The sequence below is a fragment of the Gymnoscopelus braueri genome (genome assembly GCF_963280865.1).
Source record: "Gymnoscopelus braueri genome assembly, chromosome: 10".
Classification (NCBI taxonomy): Eukaryota; Metazoa; Chordata; class Actinopteri; order Myctophiformes; family Myctophidae; genus Gymnoscopelus; species Gymnoscopelus braueri.
The window spans coordinates 25,649,146-25,672,698 of NC_137611.1; the positions used below are offsets into that span (position 1 = coordinate 25,649,146).

General features: G+C 40.1%; 1 protein-coding gene across 3 annotated transcripts; it reads left to right on the forward strand.

The window, feature by feature from the left end:
* Positions 1 to 1,789: 1,789 nt before the first annotated feature.
* Positions 1,790 to 23,011, forward strand: rb1cc1 (RB1-inducible coiled-coil 1). 3 transcript variants are annotated; one of them, XM_080440653.1, is made up of 23 exons: positions 1,790 to 1,815; positions 4,299 to 4,431; positions 4,571 to 4,697; positions 5,824 to 5,994; positions 6,512 to 6,714; positions 8,235 to 8,646; positions 8,877 to 9,047; positions 9,708 to 9,892; positions 10,132 to 10,318; positions 11,069 to 11,150; positions 11,292 to 11,356; positions 11,471 to 11,574; positions 12,392 to 12,551; positions 13,144 to 15,056; positions 15,771 to 15,957; positions 17,123 to 17,231; positions 18,616 to 18,916; positions 20,330 to 20,384; positions 20,498 to 20,545; positions 21,029 to 21,087; positions 21,266 to 21,393; positions 21,731 to 21,801; positions 22,070 to 23,011. In XM_080440653.1, exons 2-23 carry the CDS (start codon positions 4,361 to 4,363, stop codon positions 22,145 to 22,147), a joined length of 4,887 nt encoding a protein of 1,628 aa, XP_080296779.1. In that variant the 5' UTR covers positions 1,790 to 1,815; positions 4,299 to 4,360; the 3' UTR covers positions 22,148 to 23,011. The 3 variants fall into 3 exon arrangements, with proteins under 3 accessions (XP_080296779.1, XP_080296778.1, XP_080296780.1); XM_080440652.1 differs by lacking the exon at positions 1,790 to 1,815 and adding an exon at positions 2,232 to 2,613; XM_080440654.1 differs by lacking the exon at positions 1,790 to 1,815 and adding an exon at positions 2,232 to 2,613 and having other exon boundaries at positions 12,425 to 12,551.
* The last annotated feature ends 542 nt before the right edge of the window (positions 23,012 to 23,553 follow it).

Sequence of the window (23,553 nt, forward strand, 5' to 3'; positions counted from 1 at the left end):
AAAGTGAAAATTAATGTCATAGAACCTTTAATGTGGCTCCCAAATTGTAGGTTGGGATCAAATAAGACACCTAGGTTTTTCCTAATGGACTGGACATTGATTGATAAATGACCAAGTGATGACTGAATTAGAGAATGTAAGGGATCTGGGCCAAAATACTTTTTCACAGAGCCATATTGCCATGAAATAGTATAACGAATTAAGGCTCCATTGCATTTAGTGTAGCAGAACCTTTCCAGTGCCAAAGTGCACAATAGCAGCATCCTGACTGTTTTACCTGAATTGAACACAACCTTAATTATTAGTATATATACAGTATATGACCAGAACATTCAGCTTGCTAGTTTTTTCCCTGCCCCTCTGATGATATCACTTGCCACTTCAGAATCAGATCTCGCCTAATCACAGGTTCCATGGCATCATCACTCTAGTAGTCTACCCCATGGGTCAACAACAGGGGGTCTGGGACCCGAAGGGCGTCCTTGGAGTTACCATACTACAGGGGGCTGCCAATTTTTTTTTAATGGAATGCTTTCTAAAAAACAAAAATGTAAAATGCAACATACGTTTATACAATATATCTGTTGGGGACCCTGTCTGCTTCGTCTCTGTCTCAGCAGGGTCCTTGGCCTGAATTTTTTTGAAAACCACTGATCTACCCAATATTAGAACTTTTGCAAGGAGATTATTTTTTTCTTTATTGTAGGCACACAATTTGGAGTATGTGAATATTCTGCAGATTGATCTCCAAAGAACATGATGCATCATTCTTGGCTCACTGAAATGACCCCATTATGTGAACTAGCCTATTGTTAGCCAAACAGCTGTTTCGGCACAGCAAATGCCTTTATAGCATGATAAATATAATGATGCAAATACACATCTTTAATACACATCTTCATGAGAAGAACCTGCTTGCAGCAAATCAGCAATAATCTTGTAGATCCTACTACACACTGCAGCCTACATTAACCACACCCCTCCTCATGTTGCAGCAAAACACAACAGGCTTTTTAGTTTTTTTCATTTTCCCAGAATACATTGAGCAAAATGTACAGTGACGACAGTATGTTGTGATGGAAATTTTGACTCTTTTGGGGGATGTGTGCCCTTTGAAACCACTCATGTATTAGGTAGAAGATTAAAACAAAAATATAAAAATGTGTCTTAAAAAAGTAACTAAAAGGGGGGGGGGGGTTGGGCTGAGAGATGGGTGTTTGTTGTGGGTTGTTTTGAAGGATGAGAGAGCGGAACACAACCACCCTAAAGACTAATCATTGGGTATATTCCGGCACTATAACTGCACCCAGTGATCTTGGTACATAGAAATTGATCTATTGAAGATTCTGACTTTCAAATGTACATATTTTTGTTTTGATTGTATTGCTGTATTGTTGTATTATGCTTTCTGCTTTGGCAATGTAAACGTATGTTTTCTCATGCCAATAAAGCCCTTTGAATTGAATTGAATTGAATTGAGAGAGGCTCTTTGATATTAGGGAGTGCGTTCCACAGGCAGCACATGGAAATGCCCTGGTAACACCTCAGGGTTTCGGCTTCCAGGAGGTGCCAACCTCCTCACCTCACAGACCTGAGGCAGTGGGAGGGGACATGGTGGGGGTCTGGAGGGGCCATAGAGTCGGAGAGGTAGAGAGGGGGCCAGCTTCCTCAGCAAGGTTGCATACATGTATGTAGACGACTACGAGAGGGCTTTGCACTGCAGTGAGTTGAGGATACTGGTGGTGGTGAGCGATTCTTGGCCTGTCGGGAGCCAGTGAACTGTATGCAGACTAGCTGGAGCTGGAGCCGATACAGGTGAGCAAGCGAGCAAGACGTGCTTTTTGAGCTCCTTGGTGTATTTTTATTTTATAGAAAAAATACATTTAAAGTGGATTAACCTGGATAATTTTACAACCTATGTTTTGACCGAAACGGCAATAATTTTCCACATGTAAAGCAGTCTCATAAATGGGTGGTATGGTGTGGAAGTGGGCAAAAAGTAATGACATTTTGCCCAAAGAACAGGGATTCGGGAATGTATTTTATGTAGTCGGATAAGGAACTAATTGTAGTGGGAATTAAGTACAGCAAACGTAGCTAAATTATAAGCCCAGTTCCATGATTTGTTAGGGAGTTTGGGTTTAGTTGCAGTGTTGCAACCGTTTCAGTGAACAGCAATAGCAGTGAACCAATCGTTTGTGGGTCGCACATCACCAGACGACAACAACAAAACAGACTGGCTACCTGTGAGACAGTTAGCTTCGTTAGCTTGCTACTTGAAATCAACATCAGCTTTTGTAGCTCGTGTGTGTAACAACATCGGGAGGAAAATCCTCAGCCTTGACGCCATGTCGTAATAGGTGCTTAGTTGGTAGCAGTGTGGTGCGATTGTGAGATAATAAAAAAAAAAGATACGTTTCAAAAATAAAATAAATAGCTGGCCACGGTTGCTAGGCTCGTCTAATCTAGCTAACATTAGCTAGCTCGCCTGCTCTATGTATGCCAAGCTACACCAGCTGTGTAGCTAGCTAGCTGCTTTCTGGCAAGCTCGCTAGCTCGTCGAGTCAAAGGTGGAGCCCGACTACAGGGGGAGATGCGAGTAAACAAAGAAAGGTAAGACGGACGGAGCCGTTCATTTTAGACCTCAACGGCGAAAGCACGTCGGCACGTGAACAGCAGTATGTCTCGTTGGGTCATTCTGCTGCTGGTCATGTTTTATCTGCCAAAATTGTCGACGTTGTTCTGATACATAACGCTAGCCTGGTTAGCTAATATTAGCTGGGCAGCATCAGTTTAGTGGGTGTCATTGACCAGCTTGATGCCAACAGCTGCTGCTGGCCTTTGCTTCGCCCCCAGTCAACCCTCAGTTTGATCTTGTTGTCCGCCCGACAACAATGACTCATTTTCCCCAGCTGAGAATGTGTCGTTTTTTATTATGTTGAAAGGTGTTTATCTGTCTAACCCAAACCCGGGCGCTAGCGCTGTTATGATTATTGAGGCCGTTTTGTGGTAAACACTGAAGCCTGGCGTCCCAAACATTTGCTAACATTTTCTAAATGTTATATACCGTTTTTCTAAATGTACTGAATAGCAGATCTTCAAGCACACGTCGCATCTATGAGCTTGTGGATCAGATAGCTGAAGTAATACGTGGGTAATAGTTTGTTATAACGTAGCAGGCTAGCGCCCTTGTGTTTCCTTACTATATAAATGGCAGCTGTTCAATTAGTTTATTTAGTGGTTTCTCCAGACAGTTATGTGGCTAGATGCCTACCGTCACCACGCTAGCCAGTGTTAAATGTTTAACTAGGCCTCGTGAGAAAGACAGCTCGGGTAAATTATCATCACACTCTATGTGGTCGTGGTGAAACTGTTTTGTTTGAATGCTGCTAAATTGGCTGACACATGTGTAATCCAAGTAATTATTATTATTTTTCTTTCCAAATATTCTGTCACTACTAACTAACGTTAATTATGGTGAACACTTCATAGTAGCCAGCCCAGTAACCTAACCAAGCACATGGTGACTCAGCTCATCAGCCATGTAACCAGTATACTGCTTAACACCACGACTCATTTTACAATAACGTAGACCTGCTTAGATGTATCCTTCCACCTGTGTGCCAGGTTTATGTGCAAAATGTGGCAATAGCAGGCTTCAGATACTTGATGCTTAATATCACCCATGTTCATTATTTCATGAACAACTAACTGAAAGCTGCCATTTAGTAATATAATAGCCCAAATAGTATGAGTGTCTCCATGACAACCAGGAACACAACAGGAGCGATCATTACTCTTTTAATTGTTGTCTGTAAATGTTGTTTGTAAATGTTCTGCATTTCTTTAGCACCTTTATCCAAAGTGCTTTGTAAAGTCAGTTACATCCACCTATTTCACATGTGTACACACACACACACACACACACACACACACACACACACTCCTGTCTTGCTCAACGACACTTCGACACAAAGAAAGCCAGGGAAAGCCGACCTACCCTTAATGTGTCATGTGCGATTAAATTGGCCTTATTATATATTTATAACTGTTCGTGTCATGACTACTACATTCACACAGAATGTGAATAATAGACAGCAATAAAGCAAGCATTTTTTCATTTTGATGTGTAATATTCGCTGGCGAGTATTTAGCATTTTCATATTGTTTATTCATCATGCCCTTGGTGTGTAAAGACCTTTAATAAACCAACAACCATAATGATGGCAATCCTAAGCAAAATAGAAAAACTGTAATTACCATTTGTCCACTGTCTTTTTGTGCATATATTGTTGCAGGGTGGCTTTGAATGACTAAATGATCACGTTAAGGAAGAGTGAAGATCTCTGGAAGATTCAACATGAAGTTGTATGTGTTCCAGGTCAACAATGGCATCACGCTAACATTTGACACAGAACTTGCTGTGCAAACGTAAGGCAGTCAAATTATATTTGTATTTTTGTTTGAATATTAACAAATGCTCTACATGCTGCATAACAATATTTGATTTGTCCAAGCTTGAATGATGAATTGATTTATCTGAAAATGTTTAACTCTTATTCCTTTTTAGTGTGCTGGACCTTAAACATGCCATCCAGGTCAAATATAAGATTGCAACCCAGCATCAAGTCCTTGTTGTCAATGGAGGGGAGTGCATGGCTGCAGAGAGGCGCGTCTGCAGCTACAGTGCTGGCACTGTAAGTTTTGCAATATGATTGTTCCTCTGTTGCACCACACCACTGTAGGTTAGGATAATTTGTTGGAAAAAGAAGATTCTGGAGCACACAGATATCTTAATATTGTTTTTAGTCAAGGTACCAAAACAAATACTTCAATGCAACAGTGTGTCTCAGAGTATAAACATCAGTTTAAGATAGAGGTGTCACGATACGCCTAATCCACGATTCGACTTTAAGCTCACGATTTGATTCGATATTGAAGTTTTTAATTTATTGTAATTATTAGGCTATTGACTCTGGATTTGTAAAGAAACACTTTACTCAATAAATAACTTTATTTGAATAAGGTTATAAATTACAAATGAGAATCTAGAATAATAAAATGTTCAACATATTAATAATAGAAACTTTGTGTTTTATCAACTGTCATTGACATTTTTAGATTTTTAGATTCTTTAAGACATTTTTAGATTTTTAGATTCTTTAAGAAGATTAGTTAACATTCTTTGAAAAGACTTCCAAAGTTTACTTGCCCTGGATAGACAACCCAGCCTAGCGGCGATTGACGGTAATCTGCGCTCTGACGAAGAGCACATTGTTCTTCTAGTTAAGGCAGGCAATGAATTATACATGGCCTAGCTCTTCTTGGCTGTCATCTTTTTTTACTTGACAGATGGGTAAATGACAGGTAATGCATACTGCATTCTACAATGCAACATTAGAGCGCATTCCTTTCTCCCCATCGGAAACAGGAATGCACGGAATGTGCAGAAAAACAACAACAGCACGTGGCTTCCCTTGGACGCCACGCGGCACACACATGTGCGGGAGAGACATAATGAAATAGCGTGAGAATCCCGATAAGGCTTTTGATTTCGGTACACTGTATTGAACGTCAATTTTTGGTACATATCGAGTATCGTGACGGCCTTAGTTTAAGAGACCTTTTAAGATGATCCGAGTGATCTAGGATTTAGTTTTTCAACTATTTCATTGTAGTCCTATTCCTTGAAGTGTGTGTGACTTTTCATCCAGAGAAATAGGTTGAAGCACTTGCATGCCAAGTAAAGATATTGTATTGTGTGCTAGAAGAAGCATAAGTTATGTTATATTCAAAAGTCTTTGCTTGTTGTTTGATTTCTAGGACACAAACCCCATATTCCTATTTAACAAAGAGATGATCTTGTCTGATCGAGCTCCAACGATCCCTAAAACCACCTTCTCCATTGAGAACGAGATGGAGCTTAAAGTGGAAGAGTCTCTAATGATGCCAGCTGTCTTTCACACGGTTGCCTCACGAACACAACTTGCTGTGGTAATTACATACACTTTGCTATAGCTGTCTTTCCCACATTTGAGACATACTGTAGGACCACCGTTATGGTGGTCTGGCATGTTTAGCCCATTGACTGCCGACTATTTTTCAAAGCATAACATGGTTGGATTCCGTTAATTTCAGTAATTGGTACAGTACAAAAATCAATTGCAGAAACTTGACATTTTCCTGAAATAGGTAATACAGCACGGTGAACTTTGTGACACTTTTTTGCCAGTTATGTTATCATTGCATTTGAATGCATTTTGAAGTGAATCGATTTTAAAGTCTGCTGAAAATAGTCTGAGAAAAGATGCAATTGCTAATGAGAAAAATAATCATGACAATGAGGTTTAGCCAACATTGACAAATTTATTCAGGTAATAATCAATGCTATTCATTATTTATGATCAATATGGTTAGTCAGAGAGCTGGATGCCTTCTTAAAATTTGTAATTTCCTATAAAAAATAAACGGTGGTTGTTTAGCTTCTTTTCATATTGTTTTGTCTCTCCAGGAAATGTTTGAAGTTGCCAAGAAACTTTGTTCTTTCTGTGAACGTTTGGTTCATGATGAACACCTCCAACACCAAGGCTGGGCTGCTATTATGGCTAACCTGGATGACTGCACCCTGTCTTATCAGAAGCTGCTCTGGAAATTTGACACCAAATACTCACACTATCAGCAGGACTTTGAAGAAATTAAATTCAAACTCACAAAGTAAGTGATGTCTTCAGAATACAATATTTTACGCTGTGGACATTTATACATTTATAACATACTATTCCGAATGTCAAGCACTACTACACTAGATGGTGGTTAATTGCTGCATATGTAGCGTTGCTAACATTACTCTCTGAAATGTTTGATCACTTAGAAGCTTAATGTTTTCTTTTAAATAGTACGGTGCAATATCAAACTTCACCCATTTTCAACTGTATCTTCATATAATTGGTTCTCACTAATGCTCTTTATAAGATGGTACCATTTCTCTCTACTCGCTCATCGTCTCAGAGGTGGGCTGTGGACAGTTCAGAAACCTGCCTACCAATGACATTATTTGTAGGCAGGTTTGGTCATTCAAGATTTCAAACTTTTTATTTGTCATACTGACTTATATTTCAGCATGCTAACTTAACAGGAAGAGAAAAGCTGTAGTTACTGTTAAATTGGAATCCCCATTGATGATACCACTGGTTGGCAAGTTTCTGAACTGTCCACAGTCCACCTCTCAGACACAGCATGGAGACAGGAATGGTGCCATCTTATAACGAGAGTTATTGTGGAGCCACTATAGCTGAATGGGTAGAGAGGCTGCCTGGGAAACAGAAGGTCCCAGGTTCGAGCCCCGGCGAGGTGTCCCTGAGCAAGACACTTGACGCCCAACTGGGTGAAGCTGAAAACTGAATTTCCCCTGCGGGATCAAATAGATCTAAATTATTATTATTAGTTTAAGGTTGAAAATGGGTGAAAGGTTCCTTTAACTTACAGTCCCAGGCTACATGAAATTTGTGAAGAAGAAAAACATTATTTTTGTAGCCTCACCATTTCCATTTATAAACCATTTGACAAATTTAGAACTAATTAAACAAATTGTAAACGTAGACTACACAATTGCACCTAATTTTACGAAGATAAATAGTAGAAGTGCCTGTATTTCTCAGTTCTGTTCTCGTCTAGTGCATGGTTGACAAGTAAAATAACAAACCGAACACCAGCAATCACGGACACTGATTATAGCTGAAAAGCTTATTTTCTTTCCAGCATGAAGACTATTTTGTAACTCACCTTTCAGTCATGATATTTTGTCACTGTACCTGTCCATGGCATGTTGTAATTATTCCATGAGCTATACGCACAGACTGCAAAGAGGGGGAATTAACTGGGTCGTTCTTGGATAGTTGGACAGACTGATAGACTGGAGTTGTGCGCAGTAGGCACAGTAGGGTGGTTAACTGCCGTCAATCACCATTCACCATCTATTGTGTACACACACAAGTACACACAAGCTGCTGGGTAAAACACTAGCACAAGCAGGCAACATACATTGGTAGCAGCGTCAGAGCGACTGCTATACAGATAATGTAATAAATGGTTGGGAATATTTTTTTCTTCTTCCCAAAATCATCCCGCAGGCTGGATTGGGCACCTTCGCAGGCCTGATGTGGTCTGTGGCCACCAGTTTTACACCACTGTTGTGTTGGAGGTTTCCACTGATGTATTTTGTTCTGTGGTTGCAGGCTAGGGACGGCGGTCTCTGTCATGGCCAAGATACCTCTGCTAGAATGTTTGACACGACACAGTTACAAAGAGAGCGTTGAAAAATCCGGCTCGACCCCAGACAAGGACTCCGAGCCAGAGGATCAGAAATCTACCGACTCTGTGCGCTGCGCCACCGATGCACAGAAGACCACCAAGTTACCTGCATCTTTTTCTGCACCGGGAGCAACTGCATCCCTACCAACCGAAGACCAGGAAACAAATGAGATGACCGACAGTGGTGGGCTGAGGGCTGCTCTACAGGAGGATGACACTCCCGAGTCGGCCAACCCACCCTCCTTCAACGTCACACTACTAGATTGGATCAACGTTCAAGACAGGCCCAATGACGTGGAATCAGTCGTGAGGAAGTGCTTTGACTCCATCAACAGGGTGAGTTGGTTCTATTATATGTCACACAGGCAAGAACGCATAGGGCCCCATTAGAGCACTCTGCCTGTCCTCATAGAGCTAGATTTACAAGATACGTATTAATTATTATTTGTCATTGTGCCTTAATTCAAAGTTGTAAGGAAACGTCATTAGAGAGTCATCAGTGCCTTAATTCAAAGTTGTAAGGAAACGTCATTAGAGAGTCATCATTGACCTGCCCTTTCTTTCAGCTTGACCCACGGATCATTCAGCCGTTCCTGGCAGACTGTCGAGACACGATTGCCAAACTAGATAATCAAAACATGAAAGCCATCAAGGGGCTTGAGGACAGGTTGTACGCTCTAGACCAAATGATTGCAAGCTGTAAGAAGTTGGTCAATGAACAGAAAGAACTTGCTCAGGTAAGCCTAGTCACATAAGTACATTTGGTCAAGCATTGTTGAATTTTGGTAGAACCTTGGGTTGAATAGCTACCTGGTGTGTGCTATTATATAAGTTTAAATATTGTTCGTCATCTTTATCTGTTGCTTCTGTTATCTTTGAGTGATGAACTGGAAGTTGTGGTTCCATTTACTCGTATTGTGTGGTTAGACAGGTCTCAACATTTTGCACCATTGCAAAAACACAGATTCTGCCAATATATGGAACATTTTGTCCTGGTACATGTTTGTTTAGCCCCACTAGCAGCAGGTTTCTTAACAAGGTAGTTTTTGTTGATCGGTTCATCCATTCATCCATCCATCCAACAGTTAAGTACCCAAAAGGTATCTCGAAAACTGCTGGCTGGATTGACCTTGAATTTGCTGTGTACCTTCTCCCTCAAGTATGATGATTTTGGTGACACCATGGCCTTTCCTCTTGTACCACCCTTAGGTGAAAATGTCCACTTGCACACAAGAAAGTGTATGGAATCAGTTTCTTACTCACGGAGCACAGAAGCAACAATGATAAAACAATATTCTACCAAAGTTTAACTAGCTTTAAACAGGTTTCGGCTTATAATTCAAAGTGTCTGTTTTATCGTTTTTTAACTATATTGTGTGTGTCTCTCTCTTTATTAGGGATTTTTGGCCAATCAGAAGCGTGCTGAGAACCTGAAGGATACATCTGTTCTGCCTGACTTGTGTCTGAGTCACGCCAACCAGCTTATGATCATGCTGACCAACCACAGGAAGCTGCTGGACATTAAACAGAAGTGCACCACTGCCAAACAAGAACTTGCAAACAACCTTCAAGTCCGTCTCAAGTAAAGCTTCAACCATTTTATTTCCCCTCATCTATTACCTCTTCTTTGCATTGCAAAAATCAACCCTTATACCGCCAGTGATCACTTTACAACCATACTCATGCAAATGAATCGGACCTAGATGACAAAATGCAGGCCATGCAAACAAGCTTGAAGAAGCATGTTTGCAAACTTGACTTAAGTAAGTTTATTTGTTTATTGATTGATTTATTGATTAATATCTTGATTGATTGCTTTAGATGGTGCTGTTATGTAATGCTCCACGCAGACCAGGATGGGGAGAAACTTCAGGCACTGCTCAGGCTGCTAACCGAGCTATTGGAGAGAGTGAGGGTGGTGGAGGCCCTCAGCACTGTACCCCAGATGTACTGTCTGGCAGTGGTGGAAGTCGTCAGGAGGAAAATGTTCATACGCCACTATAGAGAGGTCAGTTGCAACTTGGAAATGCTGTTACTGGTGACAGAAACGGAGTTTGCATAACAGTCTTAAGTTAAATAGGACGTTTTAAACGCATGAACATAACTTCATATTTCTTCCTCAGCTTTTTGCACAAGAGGCAGTGCAAAAAACTGTTCTTCCCCAATACTTGCTATGTTGTGTCCTCCTGAAAATTAGTGTTATGTATTTACCATATTGGCCCAAATACTGTGTGCGCACGGTATTAATAGTAATTTTTACTATTTACTATTTACTATTTTTTTAAATCGATTTTGTCTTCAAAAACTGTTAACAACAAATGATGGGAGGGCATCTTATAATCAGGGTAGTCTTTGTATTTAGGCCAATGCTGCAACTTGTTAAGATAGGTGAGTAGGCTACATTGATAGTGATGTATGAAGAGAGTTGGTGAAGGCAGTGATCAAAATCAAGTTCTATGGCAGTCCATATAAAACATTTTTTATGTAATATTTCACATCTTGACTTTTTTTTTTTTACTCATGTGTTCTGACATGTATTTGAAACGTGTAAGAGGACCACAATAAATCAGTCCTGGACTTTATTGTGTTCGTTATTACTTTTCAAATAGATTAAACTAAACGGTCTATAAACCTCTTGTAGTACTCGACAACAGTAAAAAATGCTGCAGTTTTTTGTTTATTTTTTTCAGTATTTCTAGCAAACCGTAAAAGATAATTTTCTGTGAAATGCAACCTTTTATTTTTTTCTGTTTTTCAGTGGGCCTGTGCTCTTGTGAAGGACGGGAAAAAACTCTATGAGGCTGAGAAGTACAAAAGGGAAACATTTGGGAGACTCTTCAGTAAGTCTATTTGGATCGCTCTTAGATGTTATTTGGCATGTAGAGCCCAGCACGTCTTTGAAAACACAACACAGTGTGATTCCAACCTGGACCTGAGGTCTCACAACATATTTATTCATTCCCTTGCTTCTTTTCTTTCAGGGAAATCTTTCCTCAGAAATCGCCTGTTTAGAGGACTTGATTCATGGCCACCCACGTCATTTTGCGTAAGAACTAATGGATCCATGCTCTTTGAACAACTATGAATTTCAAATATGTTTTTATTACATTTTAATGTGTCTTGTTTTCTCCATTTGCACTGTCTTTCCCACTGTTTATAGACTCGAAAGCCCAGAAGATTTGACTATGAGCTTCCAGACATTTCGATTGATGACTTGCAGTACCTGAAGTCTTGTTGTCCCACAGAGGTGCAGCCTTTCCTCATGTAAGTTGCTGCAGTGTTCATGTTGATAGAATTTTGATTTAGTTTTAGTCGTAGCCTTTTGAATAAAATGCCAGTTTTAGTCATATTTAGTCAACAAAATCTACAGTTAATTTAGTTGACTAAAACATATTTATCTGGCGTCGTAATGCCTGATTTATACGATCATAGCCGAAAATAGCTGATCTACAAGCTGATCTACAAGCTCACAACGCGCCGCAGACGTGCTGTGAGCTTGTAGATCGGCTATTTTCGGAGCGTGACACACGTGCATGCAACCAGGCATAACATTTATGCTTGGTTGCATGCGTTTTATGCCATAAAATGACATGTCTTAGTTATACCTAAGTCCCTCCCTAACATTTTCATCTAGTTTTTCTTTGTTGACGAAATTGTCAATATATTTAGTCATAGTTTTTGTCATCATAGCTTAGTTTTTATTTAGTTTTCATCAGTGAAACTTTTTTGTAGACGAACATTTTTCGTTATAGTTGACGAAATTAACACGGTTGCTGTTTAAATCAGTGACTTAGTTTAAGACATGACCATGTCATAACATAAGGGTACCTGAAGTCTCTATCAGTGGCATAGCAATTTATCATCTTGTGTATTGCCCTTTTCTAAATCAAGTGATCTTAGTGTGGTTGTATTTAGTAAGCAAATGGATATTTTATGCTCTGCTTTCACTCTACATGTAAAGACTGCATTTCTGCATTTTTATAAATGTGAAATGACCAGACAATGTATAAACGTCTTGAAATTATTTCTCATTATTTTTTATTGTGCATGATGAATTTTTCTAACACATTGTATTTCACAGGATTAAATTCCTTGGATTAAATTTTCCCTCTAGGGTTCCCACATTGTGTGACTTTGAGCCTTTAAATCAGCATGTTGAGATGCTTCACCACCTGGTCCAAGCTGCACAGAGTGTGGATGAGATGTCTCAAACTATCACCGATCTACTAAGCGAACAAAGGGTAAAGATCTCTTAATTAGCATTAATACACACTAGGGCTGGCCCCAAAGGTCTGAATGTTAATTTCTTATATTGATGTTCTAATCTCAATTAATGGGTTTGCTTATTTATTTAATGTTATTATACTGTTTGCTTGCGACTCGTTCAGTATGCACTTTACTATCCATCTGGTTTAGAGAGGATACAGACACGGTCTGTCTGCATGCATGTTTACAATTACCAGCTGCAGTTGGTGGGCTTTAGACCGGATCTGAGCACAGAGCAGTAAATAGAAACTAGGCTTTCCACAGGTACTGTGGGAAGACACGCAACTTTAAGTTTAATGTTCAGGATCTACTGTATATCCTGGAGTGGTTGGCAGATTCAACCAAAAAGAGTACAGAGGTGGAATAGCTGAATGTGGATTAACTGAACATGATACTGTCGAGGAGGATTTAGCACAGACCGCTAATATTGCTACGCTGCTTAGCATCGCTAGCAGTGTTGCTAACAACAAGGCAGGGCATATATAAATGTTTACATTTTGCATTTATTTAAATTCCAAATCATTAATTTTCTTTTTACATATTCTCCTCATTCCTTTCTGTCCTCAGAGATCCACACCACGATCCGAAAGCACAGCTGGGTCAACCACCCCTACCTCCTCCAAAACCCCCTCCTCGCTCAGTCTGGTGGGCCTCACAGGGCTCACCTGTCTGCCCCTACAGGTTCCTGTCCCTTCCACGTTGGAAGACTTGTCCCCCGACAGCATTGATGCTCAAACCTTTGACTTCGAAACTATTGGCCACCCTAACATGGACCCGCTCCTTCAGCAGGGCTCCCTTGATCTGGACTCTCTGGCAGAGAGCCCCGAATCTGACTTCATGTCTGCTGTTAATGAGTTTGTAATCGAAGAGCACTTGACCTCTCCCAACCCCATCAGTGACCCCACAAGCCCCGAAATGATGGTGGAGTCCCTGTACTCCTCAGTCATCAATGCTATCGACAACAAGCGTATCCAGGATAACACAACACTAGAGAGGCAGAACTCTGAAATGGCGTCCCTGAAGCAGACCATTGAGAAATACCGATTTGCTGCAGAGGAGTCGCAGACCAACTTGAGTAGCGTCAAAGACGACCTCTGCCACTTCCGAGGTCTGGTTCTAAAAGAACAACGGGACTTTGGTTTCAACCTCAAGAACATGACCGTAGAGGTGCGCAACGCTGTGGACACCATCCGTAAAACGCATGAATCGGACATGAGAGAGCAGCAAGAAGCTGAGCTTCTCTCCCTCCGGCAAGAGCTTGAGAAGCAGGTCCAGGACCTGACGGAGGAAAACCAAGTCAACCAAAATATTGTCAAAGATATCCAGCGGGCCATGCTGGAGTTGGAGGGGCTCCTGGAGCGCAAGGAGAAGGAGCTCGTTCAGCTGGAGAGCGAGAAGGAGCATTGGGTGGAAGTGGAGAGCAGCCAAAAGGAGAAAAGTATAGACCTGGAGCAGAGAATCAGTGAGCAAGCGGAAGAGGTCAAGACTCTGACTGTCTCCAGAGACTCTTTGACCAGCCAGCTGGAGAACATGCACTTTGAGATTGAGCGTGGCCAGCAGAGGCTCCGACAGGAGATGGAGGGGGTTGAGAAGTCCCACTTGAAGGAGTCTGAGGACAGAATGGCGCAGCAACACAAGGCCCAACTGGAGGCCCTTTCCAGGGAGAACAAGGAGGCCCTAGAACACCTTGCTGCGGAGAGCAGGAGCAAGTTAAGCGAGGTGGACCATTGTCACATCGCCACTCTAAGAGAGAAGGAGAGTCAGATCAAGGACTTGGAGGCTCGTGCTTCTGAGCTGGCTGACTTGCGCTGCAAACTCGAGGTGGAGCTGGCCCTCAAAGAGTCAGAGACTGAGGAGTTGAGGGTGCTATTTGAGGACACCAAAGTGCAGCTGGCCGAGGCCGTGCAAACCCAGGTGGAGGCTCAAACTGAAGCCCTCAGCAACGAGGTGGCACACCTCAACAGACAGCTGCAGATTAAAAATGAAGAGTATGAACGCGGCCTGGCGGAGCTGAGGGCTCTCATGCGGCTTGAGAAGGACCACTGCATCTCGGAGCTGGTGGACCGCCATGAGAAGGAGAGCATCTCGCTGCGCAGTGAACTCTCCTCCCGGCAGCAGAAAGCCCTCCATGCTGAGAAGGAACACGCTGAACAGCAACAGAAACTCCAGCGAGACCTGGACCAGCAAGTGGCTGCTCTGCACGGAGAAAAGGAAGAGCAGCTGAAGGGTTTCCAGCAGCAGGAACAAGACTTGAGGACTGTTATCTGCAATCTACAGGCAGAGTACGACCTGACTTCTGAAAGATTAGAGCAGGAGAGACGAGCAGCCCAGAGAAGTTTAGAGAAGGAAGAGGCCTTGGAGGTTGTGTCACCAGATGCCTTTAAAGAATTAGAGCAACAAAAGGAGGAGATGGAGAAGAGACTGTTAGACATAATTAAACAACTTGAAAATGAGCTTCATGAGAGAAAGTCCTCAAAGGGGTGAGTAAACTCATCACATGCAGAGTTGGGCATGCTGTTTCATTGCAAAGAATTTTAAGTTCAACCCCCTTTGTTCTGTCTTTACTGTCAAAGCCTAAAGCCATTTTATGAACTTATCGATAGGAAAATGGTACCTGACTGAAAACCTTGAGACTAAAAGCTGTTTCACACCAGTGTAATACGGAAATACATCACATGCAAAGTTTCTGCAGAAAAAAGCATACACACTGAGTCCAGTGAGACATTTTCACATTCTAGTGTTCTAATACAAATTGTGTACCAAAAACCAAAACATTTGGAGTTAATTTGGACCCTCCTGTTTTTTGTTCGGCCTTCTGGCAGCATCCACAGTGGTGTCTAAGTGAAAGGAGCATTCACCCATTTTCAACCGTAACTTCCTATAATTGGTCCTCAATAATGCTCATTATAAAATGGCCCAATGTTCATCAACTCACTGTGTCTCATTGGTGGGCTTTGGACAGTTCAGAAGCCTGCCTATCAATGACAAACACACGGAAGTCGATAGAAAGCACACCTCAATTATAACCCACATAATCATGGAATTAATATTCTTGACAGACATGAAGTCTGACAAGGCTGAAGTAAAAAAGACAGAATAAAAAAATAAGTAAATTCTGTTGCTTCGTGCCCTGATAAATTGATCTTGATCCATATTTCACTGTACTGTATTTAACTGTACTGTACATGTTTCAGGGAGGAATGCTCGTCCCTACAGACTGAGGGCAGGGCAGAGGCCTGCGCTGCTCTCTCCCTGGACTCAGCTCTTCAGGAGCAGCTGCAGCAGGAGAGGGCCTCCCTGCAGTCCCAGATGGAACTCCTGGAGAAGATGAAGAATGATGAGATGCAGAACCTCAAGACATCACTCATCGCTGAGCAGCAGGTTTGTGTTATCTTCTTTCCCCCCCCCCCCCAAGCGACTTCAAATTCATATAAATGAGCATATTAGTTGCTGCAATAAAAATAATCTCTAATATGTTGTTTAGAACTTCTGGTAGTCCTTTTGAATTGCACAAACCCTGAATGTCGGGCCATTGCACTCGCTGGTTCGGGTCTAGCACCACAAACGCAAATTACCATACATTAAACTATCGTCAGTGGATTGCGTAAAAGTATTTTTGTAATGCTTCTAATAAAAAATATTGAAACATTTCTGTTGATATGATTTTGCATCCAGTCCCATTTGCTTTTCCCTGGAAAACAATTCACACTCAGCAGATGTTTTCCTCAATTTAATATACCGCCACTGGTAATGGCGGAAACCAATGTGTCACTGCCCTGAAACTTTGTTATTTTGTTTAACATACCGGTTCTTCACTGTACTACATGCACCAGATGCACCTCACGAGTCATTGTAGAATGCAGGCCTGTGGCTTAGCCTGCATGTGCACACCATAATTATAGTACACAGAATGTTGTGATGACCTTGCACAAACACGAGAGCACTCAGAACGGCAATTTGACACTAGAGTCTGTGACACTGCCTGAGGGAGACCCAGTGTTGGTAAACATACCGCCCTTCCATGAGCGCAAACACATTCTAGCCTCTTGACGACTGCAGCAACTACACCCTACAAGCTCATTTTCTGGAGCTATATTTACACAGTATATTTCACAGAGGCATGTGACAATAGTCTTGAGAATACAATGTGGCAATGGTTCATGAATAATCTAATCTGTTATTCTTTATCATACTGTATGACCACATAGATTGAGACATTTTAGTTCCCCTCGATGTCATAATTTTAGAGTGCCTTTCACATCTTGTTGAGAGGAATATTGATGGAAGGCCAATTAACTGCAATAATGGTTCACTTTACATAATTATCTTCTAGTTTCACTGACCGATGTGTGTTTGGTTCCCAAGGCTACTTACTACTTCACTGACTGATATTGATTAGAAATTTGGGGTGAAATCAATACCTAATGTATTCATTTATATTGTTTTTATTGTTATGTTGTTTGCTATCCTGTATCCGATTTATGCTAGACAGTGATCAAGTCTCTCATACCTGTTTTTTGTTGTTGTTGTTTTTCCCCCCCACTAGACTAACTTCAACACTGTGTTAACCCGCGAGAAGCTGAAGAAAGAGCAGATCATCAATGAGCTCACAGATAAGTTGCGGCAGGTTACCCAGCAACAGGAGAAGGACAAAGGTATCTTCCACATATACTGAGCGTTTTGAGTGAAGAGTTGAATGCCTCTATGTATATGCCTGTATTCATAAAGATAGATAATGTTGGCCCGGATCGCTGGTGTAGCGGTCCGGCCCACCCAGGCTACAATGTAGCCTGACAGCGCTATCTGTTCTGAGTGCTATCCCCATCTCTCTCTCCCCATTTCCTGTCAGCCTACTGTCCTATCAATAATAGAGGCATAAATATCTCAAAAATATATCTTAAAAATAAGGAAGAAAGATAAATATTGCTCCAAAGGAAGACCATCTTTCCTGTGCAAATGTTAAGTTGTCTCTTTTTGGCTGTTTTGTAATAGAAAATGTGTGGGTACCTTAAATTGTGTTTAACATGTTAGTGAAATATTAAGTGTTGTGTGCTCGGGTGGCGCAGGGGTAAAGTAACTGCCCACCACCGTGGAGTTTCGGAGTTTGACTCCATCTGTCTTGGCCGTCTATTCGAACTGTTAACGAATATTCCGTATCCATATTAAACACAAAGAAATATTTGACTGTGAAAATTATGATTCCAATACAAATAAAAAATAAACCGCTTTGTGAGGCTCTGGGAGTCTGTAACCTTACACTGCAGATCACAGACTCCTCACAGCAGACAAACCCAGACTTGCTTAGTAGAACGCAATGCTGTACTGCATGTACGCAACGTTGAATCACACGTCATTTTAATGGATTCAAAATGATAACATTGGTCAAGCTAAAATGGGCACTCCATTTGTCAATGATGGCAGTGTTAACGACCAGACTCAACCAAAAAAGAGATGTAAAAACAGCCTGCATACAATATATTATATTATTTATATATTAAAAATAATATATATGTGTTTTTAGGGAATATTCTAACCTCGTTTTTGGCCAATTTTGAGAGTATACATGAACTCTCTGCACGGTGTTGAACAGGAGGAGTAGGATGGAGGTGTTTTGTTGATACGGAGCAAGTTCTATTAACATCAATTATAAATGTAGCATTGTGATCTACGTATGTTTTCAGTGACACCCAACTGATTTCATTACAGCAGATCACAAATGGCCACAATCAGTGGTTCTGCTAATCTCTGCTCAGATTGGTATTGTAGTTGGTAGGTTAAAGTAGGCATTTTGTACATAGTGTTATCTTTGTTATCTTTTTCTGTTTTTTTGTATTGATATTTGAACTGATGCCACTATATATGTCTATGAATTGAATAGCAAGGACCTCATTGGAAACAAGACCGCAAGGACCTTTTTGAACGGACCTTTTAGACAAAGTATTCTAAATGTAACTGTGCTGCTTCAATCAATCATCATATATGGTATTTCCCCTGAATATAGCTATTAATCGTTATTAATTTATTTGTTGTCTATTTAAGGGCTGATAGAGACTCTTTCGGAGGACAGAGCCAGCGTCATGCAGGAGAAGAAGCATCTTGAGGAGGAGCTGAACCGTCTTCGTGGTACTGCCCTGGTGTCCTCAGCCTTCTTCATGCCTAACCCCGCAGCCCACGAGGCCACAGATGCTGGTGCTTGTGGCTTCGGGGCAGCAGCCAGGGCTGTGCCTGTCGCTGGAGCCTGTTCCTTGGAGCCCCCATCTGACCCAGACAGATTGGCCTCTGTGGCAGCAATCCTAGAAGATGAACACGTGGACTCGGCAGTGGAGGCAGTGACAGTGCAGTAAGCATCTACCCAATGCACAAATTGATGTCCAATGAACAATGACTGCAGGAATTGACCTCAGAGATGATTATAGTAGATATGGTAGAACTGATAAGCCTGAAAACATAAGACAAAATGCTATTTTGTCTCTGATATTATTTTGTCAATTTAAATGCAGCCCCTAACGTCAGACAAAAAAATGATCTGTGAAGTCACGCTGGTGTACAAGTGCATGTGAAAGAGTTGTAAAAACATGGTTGTATCCATCATATGGGTATGTTTCCAATTAAGAATATTAAACAATCTGAAGGCTATTTCAGTACAAAAGTTCAGAAAACTATTAATACAGATAATTCATATTTTCCAGCTTATGTGGGATATTGTGGTGTGGCATTAACATGAGCCAGCTCTTAAAAGGGACCCGATTATCCCCAATAATATTTGGCTAGAATACCTGAGTATCTGCAATTATGTTGGAATATTAAACACACTCTCTGTGAAGGAGGTGCTCCAAACTGGCCATGGTATGGCATTCGATTTTGGAGTTAATGTTCATAATTGCTCATTGGTTGGTTGAGATGTAGAAAAGAATAGCTATAACTATGTTTAACTTAATTAATGACATTTAATTTAAACAGTGCAATATAATGTAGCAATAGAAAGCTTGAGATCATTTGAAGTCTGTTACCAATAAATAATGCATTTATGTGGTTGAAGAAAGATTTCACACTGCTCATGGTTACAAATTCGAAACATGGATCGAGAGAGAAAATGTCTAATCCTGACCCTAATTGAAGTCAGGTTAGGACATGTTAAGTTATTTTACACAATAACATAAATTGCAAAGTTGATCAAGTCTGCTTCACCACGTCCTTGTCGAGGCCATTACAACCTGTGTGACCTCAATATTTTCTTGCTCATCATTTTAGGGGTGCAATAGTTAATCAAAGTTATTGATTTAATTGATTATTAAAATATAGATTTTAACTAAAATAATCAATTTGGGGGGAGGTTTTTAAATTTCAAATTTAAAAAGTAAAAAAATGGCTAAATTAGATCTACAAGCTCAACGCGTCACATCACGTCAATTTGTTGTATATATAAAAATGTAAAAAGAATATAAAAGATTATTCCAAAAAACAAGAAAATAGATAGTTGCAGTATCATTTGTGTCTATGTCTATGACTGGTTCAGGGGTGAATGACTTTGTTTTGAAAACAGATGAAAATAAACTGGGAAGAGTCCCTGGTATTAGCATGCAGAATTTGAAGGTATAAAAAGTGTGTGGTGTCAAATGAAATTACAAAAGCAACAATACCTCATCATATTTGTCTTTATATATTAAACATCCTGTAAACCTTAATAATTAACCATACTACTGATTTCAATTACTGTTCCTGATCATCTGAATTGTTTTTATTCTCTTTCCAGTGATAACATTTTGATGATGTCAGAGGAGAAACAGCGGATACTCTTACTAGAGAGGGCAAGTACAAATAAAATACAAATATCCATCTAGTTACATGAGTCAAATAATGTTAACGTTGCCTGTTTTGGTATTAGTATTTATATTTATAATTTTAATTTCAATTTTTCCAGACTTTACATATGAAGGAAGAAGAAAATAAGCGCCTCAGTCAAAGGCTGGTAGGTTTTAATATGTATTATGCATTAATTTTTATTTCAATGAGTCCCCTGCTGCACTAGGTGGCAGTAGCATCAAAGTGTAAAATCCTGACCCAGGAGAGTAGGCCAAATGACTCAATAAAGATGAATGGATTATATAGGGAAGAACACCACTAGAGTGCTCTGAATGGTGTGTTTTAGTCAAAGTGCACAAATAACTAACATGTGCTTCATATTGGTTATGGAAAATGACTAGGAACATTGTTATGACTACCTGTAAAGGTGTCATAAGTCTCACAAGTCTTTAAATTGCCTTGAAATAAAGTGAGAGTGATGTAAGCATAATAATAATAATGGAGATATAGAAACACAAACATAGCTTGCAGATTTCATATAAGAGAAATAAGATGACTGTCTTAAGTAAGTTATTCCTTTTGAGTCACTATTTGTAACATCTGTTGATTTCATATGTTGAACATTCCCACACCTGTGTATTTTTTTTAGATGTCTCAAAGCATGTCCTCGGTGTCATCACGGCATTCTGAGAAAATTGCCATCAGAGAGTAAGTCAATAAACACTGTCCCTCTTTTCCTTTTTAACCCAGCACCATTTCTAACCATTTTTAAATGCGGTACATGCGTTACTATAATTGTTTAAATGTTTGTATGTTATTTTATTACCTTTTAGCATTTTACGGAGCCTAATTTCATTCATTTGCATTGTGGTTGTCCATGTTTTAGTTTCCAGGTGGGCGATTTGGTTCTGATCATCCTAGATGAAAGGCATGACAACTATGTACTGTTCACTGTCGGACCCACCCTCTACTTCCTCCACTCGGAGTCTCTCACTGCACTGGACCTCAAACCAGGTTGGTTTCACTCCCCAAACAACACATTTGTTTGAAGAACTGCAACTGAGACACTTTTATTGCTCTCTGTTCAGATGGATTCAAATGTTAAAATGGATGAACATTCAGTGAAACTAGTTGATCTGCAAGTTCACAACATGGCACATTGTGATGTGTTGAGCTTGTAGATTTTCAGTGAAGAGATTCGGAAAGGAGGGGACCAAGTACAGACCCTTGGGGGATCTCCGAAATGCTGTGTTATGTCCTGTATCTCCATTGTTTTCTTGTTGGCTGTGACTTCATTTAAAATGTAGTGTTCATAAGATGGTTGGTTTGATGAATTGTGTTCTTTGTTTAGCATCAGGGAGTACAAGACGGCCATGGGTTCTTGGGAAGGTGATGGAGAAGGAATATTGCCAGGCAAAAAAGGTATTCTACAGAATTTAAGCACTAAATTCCATTTGTCAAAATGTCATATATCCAGTATATACCGGTGTACCATAACATATTTTATAATTAGTGGTATGACTAATATACATAGATTTATTTTAAATATAAGTACCTGTGCAGATATTTGGAAACTAGTCTGGACTGAAATTATTTATTTTAAGTTTTTGGACAATACTCAATCCATGCAGGTGTCTCATGTCTTTACAAACCACTCTGAACAGATGCTGTTTCTCTTTCTCTCTCCCAGGCTCAAAACAGGTTCAAAGTTCCACTGGGAACTAAATTCTACAGAGTGAAAGCTGTTCCGTGGAACAGGAAAGTATAATAGCCAAGTAAAGAGCTACTATGTATATTTATATTGCTTAGAGGTTTGGAAAAAGAATCTTCACACCGTATTTCATAACTTGAAATTTGAAAGAACTTGAACACTGAAAGAATGGAGGTCGTAGTCATGCTATGGTTTTCAGTTGAAGATCCAACATACTCCCACATTTTTTTTCTTTTTTGTTCTCTCTCTTTTTTTCTTTTTTTTTTTAACACAAATTAATTATTGTGGACCAAATGCTATTACCTTATTAGGGCATTGCCCTATACACTGTGGCATAAAGCCATCTGACCTGTGTGTAAATTGAACAAAAGGTATTTGGATGTTAAATATTAGTTCTCATTATCAGCATTTGTCCTTTCTGTGGAAAATACTGTATCAATATCAACATAATTCAAATGAAAATATACATTTATTATAAATGTTTATGGAGGAATGTTCATGGCATGCATATTGATATATTTTCTTTGATTTACTTATCCAGGTAAATGTTGTAGTAGGATTAGTTAATGCTGTTTGTTACTCACAAACCAGTATGGCCCTCTTGTTAATATTGAAATGTAAATTATGGCTGACTGACAGTAGTCATTGCAATCCTTGAAATGCACTTTCAAAAACGATGCTTTTGTTGATTTGAAAAGGGAAGTAATTGAGCTGTGGAAAAATCAAGAAAAAAAACAAAAGTCAACAGCACAAAACTTCTCGCTATCATAGTATATTGATATGTAGAAAGGAATACTTTGTGACTGTTTCATTATTGGAAGACATTGTACATTACCCATCAAATCACACATGTAATGATAAATGACTGTATTGTAAAAGATATTAGAGTTTTGAAACAATAAAGGATTGATCCCAAGCATATTTTATTGTATTGTCTTGTTTGTTGATGGCTTTTGCAGATTGGCAGTGCCAGCATCATCGAGCCTCATCTGTGGATTCCTGCGGAAGCTCAGAAATGTAAATGATGGGTTCGCCTATAGAATGCTCCCTTAGAAAAGAGAAAACAACTTCCCCTAGTTCAAGGACAAAAACTCAATTCATTACACCACTGACCACCTGCCAGTTTTGAAGAAGACTGGCTAGCCTTCCGGAAATGAAGATGTCTGTGCGTACTGTTAAAAGACCTTTTAATTATTGCATAGTACTTGTGTGCAGGGAAAAATAACACATTATTGACTTGTATTTAAAATATTTCTATTGATCACAAAAATAAATATAGGGATTTGGTAATCTGCATGCGGTAGCACAAATCAGGAAAAAAAAAATCAATTTGAGCTTTTCTTATTTTGCTTTTGTGTAAGCATTAGTTAATGTTGGCAGACTGTTACAGGAAACAGACTTCAAAAAGGCTTCAAATCGGGTCCCAAGAACGGTGCAGACCTCATGGAGAAGGAACCGCACCA

What these genes read in the sequence shown, in the direction of transcription:
- rb1cc1 (XM_080440653.1), top strand. Translation starts at nt 4,361, where the DNA reads ATGAAGTTGTATGTGTTCCAGGTCAACAATGGCATCACGCTAACATTT. An exon ending in GCAGCTACAGTGCTGGCACT is followed by an intron (nt 4,698 to 5,823) that starts GTAAGTTTTGCA and finishes TTTGATTTCTAG; the next exon opens with GACACAAACCCCATATTCCT. An exon ending in GGCCACCCACGTCATTTTGC is followed by an intron (nt 11,357 to 11,470) that starts GTAAGAACTAAT and finishes CACTGTTTATAG; the next exon opens with ACTCGAAAGCCCAGAAGATT.